The sequence below is a fragment of the Tyto alba genome, unplaced genomic scaffold (assembly GCF_018691265.1).
Source record: "Tyto alba isolate M040663 unplaced genomic scaffold, T.alba_DEE_v4.0 Super-Scaffold_38, whole genome shotgun sequence".
NCBI classification, from domain to species: domain Eukaryota; kingdom Metazoa; phylum Chordata; class Aves; order Strigiformes; family Tytonidae; genus Tyto; species Tyto alba.
In genome coordinates, this window is record NW_024881313.1 from 16,866,485 (window position 1) to 16,892,624 (window position 26,140).

Consider the following 26,140-nt stretch of genomic DNA (forward strand, 5'->3'; position numbering starts at 1 on the left):
ACCCTTCACTGGACTCTACAAATGCTTTCCCTAGAGCTAAGCATTGATATTGTGTATTTTGGTAAGTTACAATTATGAAGAAAGAGTTGGATGACTGAGACCTTTTGTCCTCCCCTTTTCATCTCCTCTCCCATCATTCTCCTGCATTCTTACTGGCACCTGCTGTGAAAGGCTATGTTACCCTCATGCATTTTGTCAATACATAGGGTGAATGATTGTTTCCCAGGAGTTTTCTTTGCAGTTTTGAAAAATCTCTCCTAGTACACAGACTCCTCGTATTGTCTGAACTATTTTAAGAAATACTACAGGTTCCAAATGGGAACACAACAAGGCTTTAAAAAGCCTAACATGGAGAATTCGAGTTGATACGGACCTCATGCCTCACAGCTCAGTGGCGAGTAAAACACACTGATTCAGAAGATGTGCAAACCACACCAAAAATTTGGAAAAAGTCAAGCCGGACAAGTGAGAATTTCTAATTAACTTGCAACACAAGTACCCTATTTAGTGACTGCTGAAGTGAGAAGACATTATAAAAAGGGTTACAAAATCTGATTATAGAAGAGAATAAAGGCTGACATAAAAGAAACAGAAATGTCATGTTACTGAAGTTGAAATGAATTTAATTGCATTTCATTTTTTCCCTGAGTGCAGACACAATAGAATGTATGTTTAGCTATTTAGCCAGGGCACAAAGAGCCATATCAATCACATTCTTGCCAGGGTTGGATCTAACAATGTGCTGAGGAAACCTAAAAGCAAAATACAGAAACAAAAGAAAGAATAGTAGGAAAGTCATAAGTAACACGCACATTACTTTTTGAATTGTGATTAAAATGGAACTCATGGTACACAAAAACTATTTTAATAATGGCAGGAAGCAGAAGCAGCTTTCATTACAGCTTTAAAATATAAATTAAATTCTATCAAATTACTTAAAAATAATATTTTGTTTTAAATAAAAAGATAGGAGAAATATTCAGTTTGCTAGGCTAAATCAATGGTACTTAACTTCAAACATTATTTTTAAATATGCAAAGAAATTTCACTTATCATGTTATCTTACAGCACTGTAATCTTTATAACTCAAAATATATTTATTAATGCGGGATTTCATTTAGCTTTAGTGCAGCGTCAAGTGATTTGACATGACGTGCTAAAGAAAAAATCCAACAATTTCACAGCTAAACAGAATAAACATGTACCCTTGAGGACAGCTTTGGAATGTAGTTTTATTCCAAACTTGTAGGCACACTGTACTTGTCAGGTACTTCCACAAAAGTCAATTAACTCACTCACATACACTGTATCAATTGCTTCCTCCTTGAGGAATATCATGAATGAGGAGGAGAAAAAAAACCTCCCTGAATTCGTTACAGGCTAACCTCAGCCACTGTTTTGTTTCTTTCTCTTTTCCTCTACACCTTTGTTTTTATTTGGTAATAAATGTGAAAAGATCTATGTGAAAACACAAACCTAAAGCCTGACAGCAGAGCATCCTGCAAACCAGGACCTTTGGGATTGCTTGGGAAGAGAAAACAGTAGAAGAGGCTCTCCACTCCCAACAGTTTCCCACTCCACAAAAAGAAAAGATTAATTGGAAGGAACCATTTCTGGCATCTCAGAAAGCACTTCTGCCTCCTCACAGTCAAGTTCCCTACCCTGTGTTTGAGGAAAGCCCTTTCCAAGAAACCCATTCCCCTTCAAGAGTATCTGCATAACCTTCACAAGGACAGGAATGAATATTAGATGAGGTACCATCATCTCTTATCCCTACACCTGATCTGAAATCAGCATACCACCTATCATGGTCATGCTCTGATCTTGCTCCTTGCTCCACCTTGCTCAATTCTGACCACTATGAAATCTCAGCCTGGGGCTTCTGTGTGGGGTTTTGAACAAGCAACTGAACTGCTATTTCCCCAAGGCCATTGGATGGCAGAACTGCAGACTAGAACACAACTCTAAGAGGAGTCAGTGGCAAATTCCATATGCATTTCAACAGGTTGCTTGTGAGAGTAGAAACGGTACAGATTCATGGTTCTTGAGCTGTTATGTTAGTAATGTTAATACTTGCATGGTCATACACAAGGCTGTGTAAGTGTCAAATAACCTGTAATAAACAAACTAGGACATCACTCATGTACAGTTTGTAGTTTATTAGTAAGAACAGAGATTTTGGTGACAAAATTAGTCTCACAAAATAACAACGGTCATTGCAACCAAGAGTTGGAAAAGTCAGGAAATGGAAATGGGATTTGTCTCTAGAGGTCAGGTTTTCAGCTAGGCTTAAGATTAGGAGGCTCAACACTTTACATTTGGACCTCAAAAAAAAATCTACTACTTATGTTTCAGGCCTTGCTCATTTATTATAGCTATGAAAAAAATTACCTTTTTCCCCTAACAGCTATGTCGCTCTCACTTCAATAAGCAACATATTTTAATGAAGAATTTTGATTGTCAGTGAGAAAAATGCATGCAGGTCAAAGCTAATTTGGGGCTTATAGGTTGTGATATTAAAAGAATAATAGCAGTTCTTAAAACTTACAAGAGAAAAACCTTAACTCTACAAAAAGTTTAGCACCTACATAGTCTTTCAAGTATAAGGCCTGGATAGCCACTTGACCTACATGCAACATTTGACCAAATGCCTTTTTAAACCAATTACATTTTCTGAGAGACTTGACAGCTGCCTGTATGAACAGCCCTGCTTTCATGGTGTTTTTCATGAGCCTGGGTAAGTGTACAACCTAGACCATTGCATGCACACATCTAACAGCTGCAAGATGGCTCGTGCAGCAGAATGGTCTACTATCTCATCAGCCTCTGAATGTCACACACAATCTTGAACTCTTCTCATCCAAGTGAATTTAGAAGCTAAACACTGACACAGGCCATCCAAAACTCATCTAACAGATGGGACTGATGGGAGTTAACACTTTCTGACTGAAGTTCAGAAAGCTCTGACAAGTCTAATGATAATGGGGGATGCTCATGTACAGGTCATCTCGGTGGAAGTTCTCAGATGACAACATATAGTTGCTCTCCATTCCTAGAGATGGCAGAGAGTTTCTGGAAAAGGATACTGGGCTAAGTGAAAAGCAGAAAGTCACAACATACCCAGAGAGATTCTCCTGAAAATGTACCATTTCCACATGGTATCTGCTGAGGCATCAAGGACCCCAATGACAAGAAGGATGTTGCCCCAGAGGACAGACTAATAAGGCCTATGGGGGGACTTTTTTAAGTCTTTCCCTGATGGCACAGAGGGATTTCTGAATTATTTCCTGCACTTGAGCTCCTTTACCACATGTTGTATTATGGGAATAAATGACCTGGCCCTAGATACAGAAGTAGAAAGCTACATGGAATCTTTTAGTCTATATAAGATGCACAAAAATCTTGGCTCTGCTCTCTCTGCAGCAAGAGACTGCAAATGGAGCTAAGCTAACCCGGACCGGGAGTTCACATCAGTTCAGAAGAAAGCTGAAAGCAAGATTGGATTAATGTGTCAGTCTTTTAGCAAGCTCAAATTGCTGTATTAGCATAGTTACTTTTGAAAAGTAATACACAATACTGCACGAGCTTTATTTATTATCACTTGTCACTGATAACACAAATGCTCCTGCTCGCTTTATGTATCAAAGCACACCAGCTGGATATCATATAATCACCTGAATTCCCTTGTGTGTATTCAGCACCGATCAATATATTCAGTCTTAATAGGCCATCAAATCTAAAAATAGCAGTAAAAGAAACCCAGCCCAGGACACCTCACCTCATGCTTGCAACCAGTGTACTATTTCCTATCATCCAGAGGATATTACAGGTTTCTGTGAATTATTGGTTATTTACAAAGGCAAAAGGAGGTAATAAATCCTCACAGTACTATCTCACAGCCTTGGAAATAAACATTACCAAACACAATGCTCAGTTACATTTTGGGTTACTATATTGTTTGAGAGTTTTAGATCTACTGGTTTTAAACCATTAACATAAGCAAAAACTATCTGGTCATATGTATTATCACAGAAGGAATGAGAGTCTGTGACTTCTGTTGGCATGTCAAAAGCTCATCAAGCATAATTTTTTGTATCACTGTTGGATTGCTATTCTTCTCCTTCCTCCCAACCAGGATAATACCCATGAGATAAAATCCAACTTTTCACTTCTAACAATATCCTGGGGAAATACTGAACTCTTTAGGTCAGAGCTTTCTAGACTCTCTTGCTTAAATTGTCAGAAGAAGAAATTCCAGGAACAAAGTGTAGACTTGAGATGAATTTGCATCCCTAGGAATAAAGGATCCTATCCATTTGAATCAGCATGATTTTCATTAGCTCAATAAGAGGTTCTACTATCAGACCTTACTGGAACCAACCAATTTAAAAATAATGCAGTCCAAAACACATTTGTAAAAGCTTCTAACTCGCTCCTGCATTCCTTACATGACAGTCTTACCAAAGACAATGTCACACAGAAATGCATACAATACAGCCACTGAGAATGCACATTGTATCATTACTTTAAAAAAAGATACAGATTTTTCCACTTATTTACAGCAGAACTGAAAAGGAAACAGTTTAGAAAGTGTTAATTTGCTAAATTCTATTCTCTTTGATGTTCTTTTAATCATTTCTTGTCCCCTCTGGGTACTACTACAGTCATTTGCAATGAGGAAGGTGTGCTTAATTAACTGAGTATAAAGACACTCCCTTATGATCAGTTACCGTCATCTGCTAATGTTCAGTAAGTGGAAGACTCTTTCAGATTTTCTCTCCTGAATGGCAAAAGTAAAAATAAATTCAATTAAATCAAATCTCCTATTCTACCTTTCACCAATTCAATTCCATGTTGAACTAGGTCAGAGTGGCAGTTGGTGCCTCATCAGTTTTAAAGACACTGTAAAAAGTGTTTTCTTTATCCCTACAATAGTGTAATTTTTTTTTACTGTATGTGACCCATGCCGATCATACAGATAATAAATTACACACACACACAGTAGATATGAAAGTGACATTTTTCTAGTATGAATTTTAACACACTGATAAGGGTTCTGTGTTTACTGTTCACAGTTATACATATTATCAAATCATTACTTTTAAGTGACCAGACTGACTTAGAGAGAAATGCTGATGCCACATTTAATGTCTGATAACTAAAAAGTCTAATTTAAATAATCAATTCTCAATGCCATATGTAACAGACAGCCTTAATTTGGCATAACATTATTCTGTCTGCTGTACACCTGCTTGTTTGTTGAATGAGGAATGAAAAATAGCAACTTCTCAACCACATTAAACAGCATCACTTCCTACTTAGCATATCTGTTGAAATATATTTTTAATTCAACTCTACATCAACAGCATCACTAATTTCAGTGAGTAGGAGAGAGATTTCAAAAGCATGACATTAGCCTTGCTTCCAGTAACAACCGATAAAATTAAAAGGACCACCATAGTAGGTATTCACCTTTCAGCAAAAGAGTGTTTTCTCCAGACTCCAGTGAGTCAATGTGATAGGTGATCCAAGACATGAAAATTCATTATAACTGGATGTATTATCATGGTTTAATTGCCCAATTCCCATGTACCTGTCTATGGCAATCATTTTGGTCAGACACCTCTGTTACAGGCACTCACATGCCACAGCTTTCCCCTACATGATGTAATCACACATTTGTCACATACGGATGCAGGACTGGCCATGTGATTCAATGCATGTCTCCCACAAAAAGGGGGGACACGAACCACTTGTACATGCCACAGATGTTTATACAATCACACGATGGAAAGAAAACAGAAGTACACCAGGGAGGCCTACACCAATACCATAACTGTAACCTAAAAAACAAAGCATTTTTATCATACCTTTTCAGATACTATGCTTTACTAAGAGGCATACAGTTTTATATCTTACTAATAATGAACGGAGCTACAGCTTAGCAACAGCCAGTACGCAGTGCTCCGCTACTGCCAAAGTTCAAGCAGCTGTGCTTCAAGTGCAGTAAAACTCACATGGTGCGATACAGAAGTTGCCTAATCCATCCATGTTCTGAATGTTTCCCTATCCTTTGTGCTTCAGATTATTCTAAAGCTGTAATCAGTTCAACGATAAATATTTATGTATACAAAAGACATCAGATGACAATTATGCTATGGTTTTGACTCAGAGTATTAATCTTCACATCGGTCATTAAATGCCAAAATTATTCATCTGACAAAGACAGATTCAACTTTAAAAACTGCAACGATTAGTTAAGGACAATGTTCACAGTACTGTAGTATAGAGAGGAATAAATGAATACTGCAAGCGTTTAAGTGCCAGAGATTTCTGATAACATCAGATAACATTCACTGTATTACAACATTTTCAATTCAATGTGCACTTCATCTTGTTTAGGTCAGTATTAAAACCTTGGTTTAATAAATCCAGTATCTTTATTGTATATGATCTGGGATTTTTGTTATTATTTTTTTTTATCTTAGAATGTTATAAAGTTGACTAATCTCTTCCTGAGCATTTAGCACAAAAAATGTTGCAGCACCCCATTAGGTTTCAATAATTCCTATTAATTAAATAGATAGATCTTTTAATCTATCCATGTAGAAATTTTAAAATGAAAACTAGTTACAGTTTTTGCTAAAATTTAAGCATATATTTTACAGATATTATTGGGCTGTTCTAGGAAACTTAATATCTAAATTCCACTCCACACTTTGCTACATAGCTTACATGTGATCTTGGCAGTCAACTATTTTCTCCGACTCAATATTACAGTGATAAAACACATTTGTAAAGGTTGTGGTGGAGGTAGGGTTTAGTTGGTTGAGGTTTTGCTTCAAAAATATCCATCAATTATGAATAGAAGACTGCTCTGCCCTGCTTTCTAGGAGCAAGGAAGGCTCAGAATTGATATGGGTAAGAGTTGAAGTGTTGAAGGCTCCTGGGAGAAGGCTGAATATTCCTGGTCCCTGCATGCAAAGTTCAACAAGAGGGTCTGCCTATTTCTTCGTATCACTTTTTGGCCCTGGGAAGAGAAAAGGTGCCCAGGGAGAAGAACAAATCAGAGAAGCAATATTAGAAGGAATAAGAACAAACTGGAAGTTCCTTCTCCCTCTGGTCACAGTAGATGACAAGAGCCTTCCAAGTTGCCTGAAGTAAAACATTTTGAGAATGATTAAGTGATTAAGAAACAGAGACAGTTTTTTTCTAGTTGACAACTCCGCTGTCATTCAGGCTGGTGTTGTACAGATTGAGGAACAGTGGGTCAGAGACAAGTGCCTTTTTATTTTGTCAAAGATGTTTTTTTGAAGTCAAATGCTCACACAAATTGGTGATTACCTTTAACATTGCAAGTAGCGGAAAAAAGGCAGAGAGAAAAAAATGAGGATGCTTCTCCCAAAAGACTACAGATATTTCAATGCAGCATCACTAATTAAAAAGCAAATCAGGTTTCATTAATAGATTTATTTTAAGGCAGGAATGCAGATAAGCAATGCAGGCATGACAGATGCAAGCCTGTGCTCCACTTGTTCCACCAGTAATAGGAGTTACAGAAACGGACTCAACTATAAAATAAATGTATCAAAACATAAAGATTAATTTACTTGCATTACTGTGAATGTAGTAGTATCGAGTAAAAGATGCAGTTAAAATAAAGATGATATTTCAAAGATTAAAGGAACAGTTACATTTTCACAGGATATGCTGAAATGCACAAAAAAAGATACTTAAAAATGATGAATTTACAAAACAATAACCATATATGGACAGCTGCAAACAAAGGCTCAGGAGAACCAAGAAGATAAGACAAAAGACTGTTGGCAATGGCCCTGTACCAGACAGAAAGGAAGAAAAATCAGAATGAAGATCACCATAAAAAAATCACTGGCAGGGTCAGTTAGCTGCTGTGACCCATTAGAATTTCTGCTGTAGGAAGCAATCCAGATGTTTCAACTGAGAGTCCAAGAAGTACAAACTATCTCTAAAGGCAGAAACAGCTGTAGGAAAGAAAGCCAGGAGTACAGATTTCAGTAGTCTGGACCAGGAGGAACAGCGTAGGGAGAGTCAGGAGAAAGTCTTGTACTTCAGGTTGCCACAGCACATTTTGCATCTTGGCAAGCACCACATCGTATACACCTACAAACCAACTCTTAGCTCCAACCATGTACAAGGTTGCAGCAGTAGCTTCCAACAGAAATATATGTGGGGCTGTTTATTTAAGATTTACTGCTTTCTTCCAGTTTTGGAAAAGCTGAGAAAGTTGTCTTCAAAACCCGAGAAAACAAGATGAGGCTGTGCCTACTAAACAGGGACTTACTAACCAATTGTCTCCTCATTTCTAATTATAATACCATACTCAGTATATTAATATATATTTTTAAATAAATGGTAGCTCTGCAGGCTTGTTAGTTGCCAGAGAGGTATACAATTATGTATTTGGAGCTAACAGAGTCTAGAGAATCTACGGATCAAAACAACAACTTTCTGCCAATTTCCCTTCTAACTGATAAAGAAGTTGCAGGTACCTAACCACATTTATGTCACCAGGATACTTAGTTTAACATTGTCAGGGATGGCTATTTTAAAAACAACATCTCAGCCTCACACACAAATTCTCTGAAGGGTTTAAAGCCTCATCTTATTTGTACAACATGTGCCTCCACACATGAATTACAAAATTCTGAAATCATTATGTGTGAATACATACGTATCACTAAAAATGCTAAACCTAATACTTTAGGAAGCAGTATTTTCTTTTTGCTTAAACATACTGTCCCAAGAATCCTACAACTGCCAACTCAGACATTCTTCTTTCTAATTCCATGTAGTTATAATATTCTGCTTACTCTTTATTTAAAATATTTAAGTGACAGCAAATAGCCTATTTGAAACCGTAAAAAAAGTCAATGGCAAACACAACACTCAAGGGGACAGCAATATGTGTGTCCATCAAAGTAATTTGGATTTTATTCTATTTACGATTCTTTATCTAAAAGTAAGCCTGAAGGAGCAAGCATTGTCTTTAGCTGGTAAATACAGAGAATATTCAGAAATAAAATCAGGCTGAAGATGTCCTATAGAAACCAAACTAAAAGTAAATAATGTCTTTGCTTCTGCATTTCTATAAAGTACTGTTTTACAGGAACTACGATATAATATTCTTTGGCAAAAGGAAAATGTGTGATTATGTGGTTATGTATTTATAATAACTGGCAACAAGCCAGAAAGGAATATCCATCAGCAGGCAATACTTCTCCCAAGAACAAAATTAAAAGGCAGGGGGCCCTTTGTCATACTGGGAGAGCATCAATGGCTTAATCCCACAGGTTAGCCCTAGAGAGCCGAGACTAATTTATTGCTACTGGAATATAATTGCTCAGCTGAAAGGTTTTTTAAATGGATTTAGGGATCACATAACCAGTGATTCTGAAAAAAAACACTGTCTGAAAAATCTGACTAAAAGTTAAATTCTTGGTGGATCTCTAGCAAGAAGGGGCTGGCAGAGAGAGAAGGCTAATTAACATGGCTCAGCTCAACCGTTAAAAATCAGCTGTAGCTCCAGACAGACAACTCTGTGCAGAAGCTAAAACCAAAATAGGTGGTAAAGACACAGAACCACAGTTATTTAAATCGCCAAACTGAGTACAGTGCAACAGTGTTAAGATATTATGCAGTAACCATCTTATCTCCGCTGTAAGGAAGAGAGGAATGCAAGCTTTTAGTTTTGTACGCTGGTGAAGGTCTGGGAGTTGTTGGCATATTTGACTGGGTTCCCCTCTCTCTGCAATTCCTGTTCTCCCAGCTGAAGAAATCACTGTTGGACTAAGCAGGTATTTTTCACTCAGCTTTGACAGCAGGCATTTCACTGAAAACCTCAGGCAGGCTGATTCAGTTTTAAAGTGCTAGGAGTTGAATTCATCATGCTAGGTTTTAATAGTTACTGCATGAATTAAGGCTGGCCTTTGCTGTTGGCCTGGCAAGAGAGTCTACTAAATACATATAATCAATTTTCATTATTTAACAGAAAAAAAAAAAGAATTGTCCAATGGGATTGCTCATGGTATAAGAGTAGTTTTATCTGCTGCAACTTCCCAATGCATTTTCTCTTTTTTATTCAGTTTCATTTTATTAATAATATATCTGGACTTTAAAAAGCTTAAACTATCAGTACATCAGGACTCTACACTTGGCCACTTGAAAGAAATATTTCTAATGTGTCCATAAACTTCAGAAGTGTTGGTGAACACAACTGTTAGATGGTAAAAATAGCCACAGGAATACATGCAGCAAAATTTGAAAGGGAAATGCTGCTGCTGCAGTTCCCTCCATAGCTCCTGTTTTAAAAGACAGGTGTCTCAGGATTTAGAGGAGTGACACATTAGCAAGCCCAATTATCCACGTATGCTAAGCCTCCTCGAAGACAAGCTCACTAGGCCCTAAGATAATCCAGAAAAAGTGCATTAGAATGTCTTCTCAGCGAGGAATAATTACAGCTACAATGTATTGTACTACTGTGTATTAGAACTTGAGCTATTCAGCACTGCAGCCTTAGAGTAGGTCTTACAAATCTGAAGCAGCATGAAGAACTTTCAAAGCCAGACTTAGCTTATCCTAGACTTCAGAGAGCTGAATGTAAAAGTATCCACGCAGGGAAATGAAACACAAACCCATTGTTTTAACAAGCACATTCAGCACAGCAAACTCTACTTAGGAAACTGAGCAGTAAAGAAAGCTCAAAAGTTTTAGTGGTCAAAAAGCAGGTCCCACCTCACCCAATTTCAGCCATTTCAAAATGCCACACTCAGCAAGACACTGTGAAGCTGGTACTAGGAGAAAACCCATGGGCTCTCCCTGCCCATGACAGCAAAATATCAGAGTGACAGTTGTACATTACAAGGATGCTGTCTTGCAGTATATACATCACATATTTTCAAACGATTTTTTTTTTTTTTTAATTTGGCCAAATTATGCAGTAAGGAAGACTTCTGATTTTTTTCTTTTTTTTTCAATGGCAGCCCTTCTCATCTAACTTCATATGTTGTATATGCCGCTTTGCAGTGAAATAACAGAAAATTAATCAATCTACATTATACAACTAGTCGATGTATAACAATGATCAGCTGTTAGAAAAAAAAAAAAAATCTTCTTTCCTCTTTTTAAAATATTTTCTTTTCTTAAACGAAACAATCCTACTGAGTTTTCCAGGAAAGCGATTTATTTTTTTCCATTAACTTCTCAGTTTCAATAAACTAAATAATGGAATAAATCTCTCTTCATGACAAGTGAAGATTTAAACACTTCCAAAGTAGAACAACAATGGGACCGATGTCAAAGTGCAAGACAAGTGTAACAAATATCATCTGGGTGATCTATACACACACGACACATTCTGCACATCTGATTGGCTTCAATTTGATGCTAAAACCATTTGGCTGACTTCCCAGGAAGTAACTGGATCAAGTCTCTACCAATCTATCTCTCCATTAAATCCTGCTAATAAACTCCTTCCTTCCTGTGTGATGATTCTCAGTATCTACCTTGGAAAAAATTTTTAAAAAGTGAGATCAGAAATGAAAATGCTTCATCAAAGTAAGTGAGCAAAAAGATTAGGGAAGATTTTATGTGCTCACATAAAAAGTAGTATACATTCAGCTAACATAATTCATTCCAGTGCTCTCAGACTCAGTGAACCTGCAATGACTTACCTCACCGAAGATCTAGTACTGGCAGCCTAAAGCATGTTTACTCAGGGGTTTTAGGGCAGTATCGTCTTGTCTTAAAAACAAATGTTTGAATGGAGGGGAGGGGTTACCAACACTGTAACAGTATTTACTCATATATATTCTGTCTCTGAATCAATTTTACAGACAAGTTCTTTTGTGGGAATATTGAAATGCTTGCATTTTTAATTCTTTTTGAAGAAAAACATATTTTAAAATATAGTTCATATGCCATTCATTTTCCCTTTAGCTAATCATCAATTTCTATGAAACAACTGACATGACATTTTACACAAAGTTACTGTTACTGTGCTTTCCTTGAATATGTGCTCTTTTTGACTCTTACCTTCACGTTTTCTGGATGAAGCCCTCCAGGGTGTTTGTCCATGTACTGACATAAATCAGTGTGCTAAAAGAAAGTCAGAGGGAAAAAAATGTATTAATATCTGTATGACTGCAGCAATAAATATCCTTCTACTCAGGAGGGGACAGAACAAATGTAAAATGAGATTTTTCAGCCACACTTGTATACACACACTTGTACCTTTACAGTCCATTTTATTTAACAACCTTGGTAAGTTGACTGATATGAATATTCACCAAATGTAAATTAAATATTTTTTCCCAACATCCTGTATAAGGTAAATTAATTACTTGCATTTTAGTGTCATTTTATTCCTTGTAAAGACAATATCACCACCAACACCATAAAGGTAATATCTGGAGGGAAGAGGAAGAACCTAAAGGGAGAACCTCAAATGCTACTCTCATTATTCACATCAAAAAATTGCCCTTCAAATATAATTTTATGGTGATTCTAGATTAAGATGACTTAATGGCTTAGAAAATAAACATTGCATAACAGAGTATTGAATGATACTCTCCAGATCAAAAAGAAGCACATATTATGCATGTGTACAGCTATTAATTACAGCTACTTTAGAAAACAGCTTCACTGACGACTCAAAACTAAGTTTTCACTTCATAATTGCCTATATTCTTGGCAAAGATATCATAAAAACTCTTCAGAAAACAAGCAGGCTTGCCATGTATAGATTAATGTTATTTTTAATTAATAAACATTTATTGTTTTTACTACGGGAACACTGTTTTCTCTGAATTTTTCTCTTGCATTTCTTCACTTTCCTACCAGCCAGTAGCATACTTTCAGTGAAGTGTCATGTTGCTTCTCTGATTTGCTTGCACCACTCAGCTTCTAGAATTACATTACAATTATGTACAATAAATAAACAAAGCAAAAATATGCACTAGTTTAACCACCAAAAACTCAGAGACTGACTTTGCCTTCCACATCTGGTTTTTGAATACATCTGGCAAAAATCATCCAGCATTCCTTGAAAAGCTACTTGGCAATACCTGCCTCACATACAGCCCAAGTAAATATAGACAGTTTTCAAGGTGAGAGTTTTGGACAAAAGCTGCCTTCAACACAGTGGAATGGTTTCTCTGTGCAGCATTTCCAAGACCAGGAGCAATTCTGTAGTGCTCTTTTGCAGAGTTATCTGGATACATAGGAAAGTTTGTATCTTCCAAGACACAAAATTCATACTAGCCACAACTATTCCGTATAATCTTCTCTTCTGAAGTCATAAACTACAAAAACCCACTGTGCATGTGGAATTAACATTGCAATGACATAAGATACACTGAGTGGGTAGGTTGTGCACTAGCACACCTTTTTTCAGGGATTCTTACCCAGATTCAAGAGAGTGAGTGCCCTGACCACAGGAAATCACCTGAGTCCCAAAATGAACTGTGTGAGTACCACAAGGACAGAGGGCACACACTCAAACAGACTAACCACACTAAATACAACACAACAGTTTCATCCAAAACACAAGCTACAGCAATCAGTACTTCAATTAACAGGTAACACATCAATGAATGCATTTACAAAGAAAATTTTAAAAGTCACATCTACCAGTGAATAGTTACTGTCAGTGAAGTGCATTTTGCACGTCTATGTTTAGCTTAAAGACTTATTCCTAGTTGTTGTGAAATCTTCAGGTACGTATTCCTCTTCTATTCTCGCAGTTAGTTTTGAGACTGTATCAATAAGCCATACCAAAAACGGACCAGTCATCCTTCAGTATGCCTCACCGCATTACCCAGTTTTGCCTTGCTTTACTGTATCACCACCAAGGAAACATATTTGAACAAAGACACCTGCTAGCCTTGTCATTTGTCACTAACCCCAGCACAAGAGTCTGCCTCTGGCAAAATATCAGCTGAAATACCATTACTACAGGCTACGGCTGGTGTCAAATAAGAAGTTTGGGGGATCCCCACATTATAATGGATTTTCTGTTATGGAAGAGAAATGCCAGCCTGGTGGAACAACACATTCTCTTTAACTTAAACACAGATCTTTGAATAGTGATAGCATCTGCAGTTCAGAGGAGAAGTTTAAAGAAAAGCCTGAAATTTTGCTTTAGAAAGCCCGTCACAGTGAACAGGGCAGTGCTGTCCCATCCCTATCGTGGTGCCTCAGATGCACCCTTCACAACCCCCGAGCACGGCACGCTCCCTCACATGGGCTGGTTGAAGTAGGAAGGTTTTTATTTCAGTCTTCCAGCTTTTGTGGGTGACAAATAACCTGGTAGGTGGGAAACTCACTGCCTCCATCTTCTACTGATTTCTACAATTTGCAACTAGTTAGCTGACAGAAACCAGACCAGAAGAAGACAAACTCAATGCTGCTTCTGAGGCCCCCACCAAGGTAAGGACTCAGTACACATTGAATTAAATATTAGTATAGCCAGGAAAGATGACAGCGCTGCAGGGACAGCTATTTCTAAACCTGTTCTCCCTTTTGGAGGGCAAGTGTCTGCTCCAGTTCTTCTGTGCTCAGTTGACACTGAAGACGACATGAATGCAAGTTTCAGGAAAGCATTAAAAAAGAAAACAGAGAGCAATCTGAATGAAAGCAGTTTTCTAATGGTATTCCATGAAACTGGTACCACATAGATGAAGAGAGTCTTTTTCTTCCTGCTCTATTTTGAGGTAGAAGGCAACATGCTTTCCCAAGTGGTCCAGTGGCTGCAGATACAGCATTCTGTGCTCTGGCACTAGGGTCTTTGCTGTGGTTACCACCTTGATCTAATAAAATATACACCCTAAAGGAAAATTCAAGATACAGTTACATTTTGGCAATAACATAAAACTGTACTGACACAAGGTAGGAAGACAAGAACCAAACCAATACACACACCTTTTACAGTCCTTTCTCCGCTGCCTCACAAGGTGAGGACACCTCACATGGAAGCAAGATGCACTGGGAATGCAATACACAGACTTCCAAGTAATTGCAAATATCTGTCACACACATCCTGGTCCCAGGTGGACCTGGCTACACCAAGTCTGCTTCAAGCTAGCTTTTAACAACTCTATCAGCCATACCATTAATCCCCAACACACGTAAATCACTCCAAGTAATCCCGTGATAACAGAACATACAATATTTTAGCTTAAGTTCAAAATCCCACTAATTCCTGCTCTTAGCACTCCACCAGTTTACCCACATCTGTATGTACAAATCATTTGTTAGCATTCATCTATTCTTAACAGCTACGCAAAATCAGATAAATCAAGTTTCCATAGTGAAGAACCCAAAATCTAGGAAAGTCCAGAATTAATGGGTTTATCCATCCTTTTATTTGTTTGCCCAATAAATGTACATTATGATAACTTTTTAAATGCGTAATGTGATCACATACTTTTTTCCCTTCACAGGATTAGACATACTCACTGAACAGAATAGGAGGTACTTGATTACAGAACAGCTGTGCTGTTTTTATGTTGGTCTTTTTTTTTTTTTTCCCCCCCATTCTCACACAGCTTGCAGTCTGGTTTATTTACTACTTTGAAGGCAGAATTATTAATCTCCCAGGTTGTCTTGCCCTGCTTATTTCTACGCTATTCACACACTTCACAAACATAAAATAATTTCAGAGCAATCCTGGGGAGATGTGACATTATTCCCTTCTATCAGGTAGGGAGTTGAAGCAAAGGAAAAAAGTCTTAAATATCACTGATTTGGGCAACCCCATTTAAAGTTTGGCTTTGACTTTTCAGAGTATTTGGCACTATTTTGCCTTTTGTGCTTTGACTGACTTCAGTTACAGCTGTGAGTATATAACACTTTTACAAGGGAGACTGAGAATTTGATGCTGAATAGCAGAAGTCAGTCATATCTGAATTGTGATGACAGCAATTTGCAATGGTGATGGCGATTCCCAGTACAGCAGGGATGAAACCCAGTTCTCTACCTTGAAATGCTATTTTGAATGAGGCAGAAACCCCAGAAGACACCCTAGTTTCCCCACAAAAAAATGAGAAAAGTTCAACCACCACCACATCCACATTCACCTCACAGCCCTCTGCAGAATTGCACAATAGGCTCTTCCACATGGATGGCAAAAAGAGATCGCATGGGCCAACTTTATCTTGTGGTCCTCTAATGTTAGGAACTTAACTTTGCCCTGTCACTAACACAACCATGTTTTATGCAAAATCTGACATGCTTTAAGTGAACAATTTGATCTCTCCTCCCACTACTGCCTCCCCCAGAAACAATTTCACTTCCTCCAGGGATGGAGTCTACAATATTTGAAGTGAAAGACTAAAGCCAAGTGTTTGAGAGGAGAAGAGGAATCTTCAAAGACACAGTTCTTAAGTACAAATGACAATTTTTCTGAAGCCTATTACTCGACTAAATTTGGAGCAATTTTCAAAATAATAGCTCAATGCCACCCACAGCACAAAGGATACCCATTCTCCAAATTCCAAGCCCGTCCTGTATGGCTTGAATATTTACAATAAGGGTCCTCCAGCTTCAGGTTTAAGATACCTTGGACATTTTGGCTGAAAATACAAATAAATATAGGCAACCTGAGGCAGACTTTGGCATCTTATTTCTTCAAATAATTGTATTTTACTAAATTGAGCCAGAAGATCACTGCTCCGGGACTATGACTTGACTTCAGGTTTCTGGCATATGCAGCTATACATCCTTGAGAAGGTTCCATCAAGCCTTTGTGCTGCCTTCTCTCAGCAAGTTAAAACACAAACCCTTTCCTCAGTGCACATTCTCAAGGAACTAGACCTCCACTAGGAAACCCCTGACCCTTCCTGGAGTAGATGGCATGAGTTCTGGTTAGACCAGCAACCACACAATGCCTCCTAGGACAGGGAAGAGAAAACTCATGCTCAGCTCTGCTAGTTCAACCATTCTCCTGCTTCCAAACTGTATGTAGAAGAACATCAGCCAATGCCCATTTTTTAACCGAACTTCAATGAATTTCAAATATTTTCCTCCCTATAATGGAGACAAGTGTCACGACTCCTACAGGTACACGAAAATAAGGGAGAGATTAAGTTACTTATACAACATAACTGCTTAGTGTCTAAATAAAAATCAACAAAGTTGTAACAAATTTGTACAAGGATTAAGCAACGGCAAGCCTGGTCAAGGAGCAAGAAAAAAATCCATAGTAAAAAGAAAAAAAAAAATGCATGTTGTTCAAACTCTGTAATGTTTTTCACTCACTTCTCCCATACACCATCAACTACCGTGACAATACCATAAAAAGTTTCATTTACCTTATGAAATATTGTCTTCAGGCTCACATAAAGAAATGAACTGGGGTTTTGCTTTAAACTTGTGGAAGTGTGTAAGTGTATGAAGGTCATTTCTATTCAGCAAGACTGGTTTATGTTAGTAGACACATGCATGTTTATGTTTGTGAGCATACTGTGTATAAGCATCTGCTGAAGGGAAAAGAATCCAGGCTAATATTTATACAGCTGAAGTATCCTACTTCTGGAGGAGAGAGAGAGTATGCAAACAGAAAAAAAAATGAGACAAATGTTGATAGTTCAGACTCCTCCCTTCTCCCCTTGAAGAAGGAATTCTTATTATGAATAGATGAGTAAACCACAAGCTACGAATGTCTTCAGATATGCTCTGTGCTTTGCTTTAACATCAACTATTTTGCCCAACAATATTGCTCAGAAATCGGAGACTCTGCTACCAAACATAAACATGTTCAGACAAAGGGCAGGACGTCTCCTTTCAAAGGCACGGCCATTGACATGAACCGAGCCCGACTTTACCAGCCCTTTTCCATAATAATAACATGACTGTCATTCTTTTCTAATTAAATTAGTCACTTCTATTTCCAATGCAGTACATTTTTTTCCCTCCTCTTCCTCGGTCATGATAAACCACCATGTGACTTAGCTGTCCCATAATTCTGCCTAATTGGTTTCAGCTGTCATTTCTGAAGTTGAAATGCACGGAGAGCCTGGGGCTTGTGAATGGAACAGGAAGCATTTCCAACCGCATTCCCATCATGTAAAACCAGCAATGTGAAAGAACCCTTCCATTAAAACAAAAACGGGAGTATTTGGCTGCTGGCGATGCCATCATGCAGCAGACAGATTGTGCTGCTCCACTGAGGCAGTGAGGTTGTTGAAAGCCATTCTTCTCTGTTCAAAGGAGAGCACACATTATTTATGCCCTAGCAGTTTTACTGACTAAAATACTTCCCCTTTTGTCACCAACAAATTCTTAAACCGATAATATAATTTACCAATAAAAGCACGGGCAGTAGGAATATTTGATGTGACAGGAGAACAAAGAAAAGTTAATTCTATTTAAATGGCATGTATCCTCCAACCTAAGCTCTCTGCAGATTACTGCACCATGGTTTAAACTAATTTCATGTTGCTGGCATTTTAGGAAGTGTCATAGACTCTCATTTTCATGTATTTCTATGGCTTTCTGTAATTCAATCATTCCCCCCTACAAGTTGATGCAGTGTTAACCAGGCTAACAAAAAATACTCTACTACATATCTCTGGGTGATACCTAAGCAAATTCCAGAAAAACAGCAGAAGGCAACAGCACCAGCTGGGCTGAGCAGCAGGGGAAAGATATATATTAGGGATTCAAGAAAGAAAAAAAAAAACACTACACAAGACACCTTTAATGAAAACAATTTTGCTAGCAGATGTTTCTAGTGTCTTGTATTTCTCTCACACTGTCAACAGAGATAAATATACTTCAAAACACATGAACAATAACATATAGAAAAGGAGGTTGGACAGTGGGGGGAGTGCATAATACATATGAAAACCTACGTGAAAATCCCAGAGAGAAAAGGGAATGCACAGTTGTATGATTTTTGGTTGCTATTAGAAAATATGTATTTATTTATAGATACAAAGTCTCTGTTCATTGCACAGAGAACAATCTGGTCCATGACTCACTGATGAGTGAGACACACACTGCTATGGAAAAAATTGCTGGATAAACTAAGATCTTCAACATAATCCAGTTTTCTAAAGATGCCAGTTTATCCTCTTCCTTATTCTCTGGCCACCTTAATAATTGTATCATCCTTGATTTTTTCATCAATCAGGTTAAAGAGACAGTAAACACTTAATTTAGTGACATTATTTTAACAAAAGAATGACATCTCAAAATCCAGTAGGAATTCCTGTTTAGTATGATCAAAACCTAGCAGCAGATCACCAGCTTGTGTAAACTGTGATGGACTTACAGTCCCCAAAGTCAACAGGGTTGGGACAGTTTTTACAAGCCGAGCAAGTTGTAATACACGTGCCCACACAGATGTGTGTGTGCACTTTTTCTTTAATTTGCTAAGTCATTAGGTTTCTACAGCACTGACCATTAAATCCACACATACAAAACCAAAAAATAATTAAATAAATTGAAAATACAGTTTCTCAATAGAGCATGGCAGATATCCCTAAACTCCTGGTGAGAGTACTCACTCCAGGACCACGTAAACAGAACACATACCCGGCAGGGAGGCTGACAATCCACATACAGCCATACTACATTGAGTATCCACACTAACACTGGCACAGCACTGGCCATGGCTGGTACAGACTTATCTACATAAGCTGAGCTGGCACAAGAGTCTTTGCTATGGTGGTGTGCTGGGCTACAAAAAAAATGCCATATTCAGGGCAGGCAAAAAGCAGCGCAAACACTTTCTGTAAAAGCTTCGGCATCCCACTGTAGATCTCTCTTCATGCTGGCTGAGTGACTGTTTTCTGCCATGCCTCCTAATCCTAACTGTCCATGCATGATCGTAAGATTAATAAAAATTTTATAGGGAAAATTGCAGTTCAGACTGCAAGGTGCACAAAAGAAAAATTATGCTTCCATGGATTATATCCTCTTTACTCAGAGCAGTAAAACAAGAAAAAATGAACAGGCCTTTTTAACTTTCAAGTATTGACTTGGTTTATTACTCAGGCTTGATTTTTGATTCCTCTTATTCATCATTATCCTGGTTTGGGCTGAAATAGAGTTAATATTCCTTTTTGGGAACTAGAATAGTGCTGTGTTTTGGATTTAGCTTTGGGTTTGGTATGAGAAGAATGCTGATAGCACACTGATGTTTTCAGCTGTTGCTGAGATTCCAAGGACTCTCCAACTCCTCATGTCCTGCCCATGCGCAAGGACACAGGGAGCAGGGAGGAAGCACGGCCAGAGCACCAGACCCAAATTGGCCAATGAAATATTCCATACCATGGAACGTCATGCTCACTCTATAGAGGAGGGGTGGTGGGGAAGGAGCTCTCTGTCTTGCTTCCGAGATTGCGATTGCGGGATCTTGGTATTTCAGGATCGCTGGCCGGGAACGGGCTGGGTATTGGTCAGCAGGTGGTGAGCAATTGCATTGTGCATTGCCTGTTTATATATTTCTTTTTTTTCCTATCATCATCATCGTTCTCGTTTTATTGCCATTATTAAACTGTTCCTATCTCAGCCTGTGAGTCTCCCTTCACCCCTCTAATCCCCTCCCCCATTCCCAGGTGGGGAGGGGGAAGGGAGGGTGACCAGCTGCGGTGGTTGGTTGCCGAGCAGGCTCAAACCACGACAACCATTCCTTAATTATCTTCTTATATCCTAAAACTATAAACATATTATAAAGATATCTGCAATTACTGATCTCTTCATTCTGACTCCAGAATTTTTATTATTATTATTTTGCCAGAATTACTCACTCCAAGTTTCTGTTTTTAAAGATTTCATAGATGTACTTTTTATCAATAGGAATAAATTACTACAAAGCTGCATACTGCTAGTTCAGAAAGGAAAAATCTATTTTTAAGATTTAGAATTATGGCAATCATCACTCTCCAAACAGCTACTTTGGGGTTGATGTTTTGTTTGCTTGTTTGTTTTTTCAATCTGCACTGAATAAATCAGAGCTTCTCATTTTAAGAGTAATTAAACAGCAGTTACAACCCACATTATTAAAGAGTCTGGGAAAAAAGTTTAATTAGCTTGCAATCTCTAGTGCAAGCTGAGATACTGTCAGGTTTCACTTTAGAGGGACTTGGGCAATGACAGTTTATTCCTGAAATTAAGAATAGTATGTGGGATGCCACCAGAATATTACTGATGGTAGAGCTGTCCAGAAATCTGTAATACAGAAATAATCAATAAAAAAACAAGACAAAACAAAAACAAACACAAAAACAACAACAACAAAAAAAAAACAAAACAAACTCAAAACCCACCAAACTAAGACTAGAAGGATTTTTATTTATTTATTTTGTTTAAAATAGTAAAATAAACTGACATATTTTTTCTTCAGTTCCTGATACAGGAAAGTAATGGTGTATTAACTTCACTGAAAGACTACAAATATTCATATTTAACTGATAAAAATTAAGATGCAGAAAGATACACACAGAAAGGGTCTCAAGATGAAAAAATAATCAACTTACCTATATCTACTATCAATGACATTTCATTCTGCTGATTTGTCTAAATTGTTCTTAAAGACTGCCAGTATTAGAGAAACTATCACCCCATAGTACCTTCTTCCTTGCTTTATTATCGTTAACATTAAAAAGACATTCCTATATTTTAATCTTTCTTTTCCTTACTGCAATTTCATATTTTCTTTTTCATCCTTTTTACCATTGACATGGAAATAGGTCACTGCCTTTCTCTCGGATATATTTAAAGGTTTGTAACCATCTCATCCTTTTTTTTCCCAACTCTAAACAGCCCTACTTTGATTTTTTTCTCAGAAACCTTTATTCTAGATGTTTGCTCATTCTTGTTCTTTTTACTCTCAGGTCTCCAGATGATTCATGTTTTCCTTGTGTGCACACATTTACTATTTCAGGGTCTGGCCTCACCTGCATTGAGTAGACTGTTATCGCTGGCATATGCATCTTACAACATCTATGTGTTTTTGATGGACTACAATGACCTTTGAAATTTTCATCTGTAATTTAGGAAAAAACTAATTGAGATCCGTCAGTAGATAGAATATATCATGTGATTTCCAGTGTTCCATCTGTCAGCTCAACTCTGGATGTTCTTTATGCTTTGATTTTGTTGTGATTTTTTTTTTAAATACTTACACTGAATACACTTAAGAGTTAATAAAAAGAATCATAAATAATAAATGCTAATTATTAAATGGTGCAAAGCACACTGCAAATCTAACCAATATTTGGTAAGGCCATAAAAAAATTAGTGAATTGTACAAAGAATAAACATGCTTTGTACAGATATACACACATTGGGAGGCTGTGTGTATCTGTTAGACTGTAAATCCTGATTAAACTTATTAACACTGTATTAATCAGTATGCACCCTCTGTCTGAAGTCTACACTACCTTTGTGAGATCCTGCAAAGTCAGGATGATGAGACAAACTGAGTAATATTTTTTCTTCTCCCGCTGAACCTGTGCACACTTCTTAGCCTAGCAGGAGTATTTTTGTTTAAATTTAAATAGAATTTTTCACTCCTCCTTTCCCGATAATCCCCATGTATGGCAAAGCACCAAGCAATTTCCTTCTGAAATTCCTTCTGAAGAATCCCTACCTCCTGAAGCTGACTTTGTTTGCATTTCCAACCTATACTTTGACATCAGCAGCTCCCATTTCTGATCTGCGCATTAAAACCTGAAAAACAAGGCTTTCCCAAGAGCAGTAATCTCTTGCTGCCTCTTCTCACTAGTAGGGGATTTCCTTTCTCTCTGCTCCCTCTCAGCCTTGTTCTGTCATCTTTTTGATGGCAATTTAAGTAGCGCAACTTGGGGCAAGACAGGAGCACAAGGCAGGGGTTAGACAGGGGAATTGCTCCTTCTCCGGTCAAAGCAAATGGAAACTACTAAATTCAACTGCCTCCAAGCTGGGAGTCCTCAACAGCTCCACTCCTTCCCCGGGTGGATGAGGCGTATTCACAGCAAGCAGAGGTGTCTGCCAAGAGGGTGGCAGGAGGCATCTGGCTTGCTGCAGAGCTTCACTAGCTTTCAGTCCTTGCTTACTGTGGCTGGACAAGTACCTTGACCTCAAACAGGAAGAAAATTGCCCATCGTTTCACTCTCACAAAAAAATAAGTCAATGTGGCCTCCACTTAAGTTTCACTCCCAACCAAGGCTTAGAAGACCCCTTCCTCCTTCTTGTGCTCAGTTTCCCTAATTTCCTCTAGCTATTAAGCACCGCTGAAGAGCCCTAGTGATCAGAGCTCAAAAGCAGCTCTGGGACACTATTGATTTTCCCTGCTCTCTCACCCACTAAAAGAATATGGCTTTTTTTGTTTGTTTTGACAAACAAGCAGTGCCATCCTACCTTTAGTTCCAACACATGTTCACTAATAAAATAAATAAAACCAGGAAACCAGTAATAGTGTTCATCCAAATTATCAAAAGTCATAAGAAATTCAAAATTTTCAATGCAAAAATTTTCAATCCTTTTAAGTAATGAGTCTTAACCTTGCATAACACTTATCTAAGATGTCCCACAACAAACTCAAAATCTCAGGTTTTGAAACCTCAGCTCTGTAACTTTTAGTTCTGATAAACAGTATGTATCTCCAATTTCAATCATCACTAAAATGAGAAACTTACACCTCTTTTTTTTTTTATGGGAAACGAGAGGAAAATTTAACTAATTAACTTTATTAAGCCAACTCATTGTATAACAACCTATTTTAGCTGCTATAACGAAGCAATGAAAATTAAACTTTCTTCTTTAATGGAGAGTAATTTTTAAGAAGGAAAAACATACACAAAGATTAAAACAGGCAAGGTAATTGAAAATGCTTGCTTTTAAATTACACCATTAGATTAGTCTGGAGCTTTTTCACTGTTGAGGCAGAAATAATATTACTCATTACTCATACTTCCAATTATAAATGTACCTGTTCTTGTTTCAAATCTAGTTCATAAATATTGAAAGTGTAATGTAAAGTATTGCTATACAAGCTCACTTTTACAAGACAGGAATAGAACAACTTGTTGATTTATTTATTGATAATAATATACTTACATAATTATGCATAATACTAAAAACTTTATTATCATCCTACCAAGCCTGTAGCGATATGTATTGGTTAGGATTGCCTCTCAGCAATTAAGTGTTTCTAAATACAGTCATCTTCCTTTTAAATAAACAAATGAAGAAACAAATGGTAGCAGCTAATGATCATTCTAGAAGGAACAGGTGTGAACCCACCTTCAAAGATCTCTCATTATGTCTGACATCTCACCTGCAAAATTTGTCATTTCCTTGGGCAAAGTTGGCTGTATCAGTGACACTTGCACTACAGCTGGCATACCCATAAAGTCACAGAAACTAACACCTAAACATTGCCTGGAGAGGAGGGGCACAAAACTTATGTGAATAGTCATACTCTGAACTGTAAAGCTGAACTAATCTTTTTCTTCTGGAAGTCATTGCAGTCTCAGACACCATATGTAAAGTATGTCAAAATTTCACATTTTGTTTTCAGGTCTTGTTTAGTACTTCCCAGTTACCTATGCAGAAATCATCTTCTCTACCTTTCATACATGAAAGACTATCAGCCCTTCAGGTTTTGTAGAGGTGATTCCAAGCAGCTCATCCTCAAAACTTCTCAGATGGTGAGCATTGGCTCTCAGTCATCCAGTGAGAGAATTGAGCTCTCAGCTCCCTTTTTGGTACGCTTGAATGACTAACAATAATCATAGCTGATATAAGAGTTACCAAAGCATACAAAGAAATTATGCCCTACTCACAAGGTACTATATATACTAAGCTATTTTCAATTAAGTTCTTTCATTTAAAAGCAGCAAGCCCTCCTTCTCTTCTTCCACATTCAACACCAAAATATTTATATGGAGAAAGAACTTCTCTTGATCTTCAACTGTCAGATAGAATTTTTAAAGATTGATTTTTCTTGCTTCTGGGGACCACTAAGGTTAAAGTTAAAAAGCTCTGTCATATTTTGATCTGACAGGCTTCTGTATAAAAAAAAAATTCTAATTTGAGGTATCCAGAGAATTTAATCAATGCCATGTTTCCTTTCAGAAGCTACTCTGCTTTCAGCTTTTAACTTACTATTGCAATGCATTTTGCAGTGAAAGGTGCTACAAGAAATTAAATTTCATTCTACTCTTTCAGGGTCAATGCTGAAACTGAACACCTCTGATAACCTCAGACATTTCATCGGTATTAATTTCCCAGTGGAATCGTCACTGATCTAGTGACCCAAAGTTCCCATTTTCTGTGAATTCTTGGATCACTAAGTGTTCATCCCTAATTTAATCATGACATCTCTCTCAGATGTTTTTTACTATGCTTGAAATGGCCAATAGTGATTAATGGCAACAGTGTGCCAGTCCCATGATGTCACTTCATGAAGTAAATAAAATTCAACCCCTTTTAGTTTTCTTAGGTTTCAGTCATTCAAAAATGTATTCCACCGTATAGTTTTAATCATAGGAATACTTCTATTGATTTCACTACAAATCACTCACATTATTGAGCTAAACCATGTACAAATGTTAAAAAAAAAATCACCCCAAAACAGACATTACAGATATAGAGCTCAGTAACACCAATTACACAACTAGATTTCATAGACAAACTGCCAAAATTTATAGATTTAAATAGGAAACTGTAATTTTTGCCTCTACACATTCATATTATTCACCAAATTAGAGCTCTTTGCCAAAAGGAACAAAAAGGGTCATTGCAATCATGCAGTTAAAACATGTACCATGCACACCCACAAGAATTCAATTCGGGTTACATGAGCATTCTCAAGCAGAAGCTTTTTCAGATAGCATTAGCTATTTGATTAGCTTAGAACTTTACATTACCTAAGGATGAAAATGACTTTTGTTAAGCAATTCTGTCATCTCATGGCACAGCAGCAAGTTACAATGCCATTACTATACAGTCCTTAGGCTGGTTGGTGAGAAGAAAGCATCTTTCCCTTTCTTCCTGAACACCACCTTGAACCAGCCAAAATACTAAAATACTTCTTGGATCAGTTGCTAGAAACCATTACTAAATGAGATTCTGAAACAGCTTCAATAGCTACCAAACACCGTGGGAATAA

At 37.5% G+C, this 26,140-nt stretch overlaps 1 protein-coding gene across 7 annotated transcripts in view; it reads right to left on the reverse strand.

Moving 5' to 3' along the window:
• The window catches only part of CDK14 (cyclin dependent kinase 14), a 320,024-nt gene that overhangs the window by 158,458 nt on the left and 135,426 nt on the right, over positions 1 to 26,140 (reverse strand). For all 7 annotated transcript variants that reach the window (XM_042801716.1, XM_032991372.2, XM_032991368.2 and 4 more), the window contains one exon: positions 12,073 to 12,135. In XM_042801716.1, the coding sequence (XP_042657650.1) occupies positions 12,073 to 12,135 (63 nt within the window). The remainder of the gene's footprint in view (positions 1 to 12,072; positions 12,136 to 26,140) is intronic.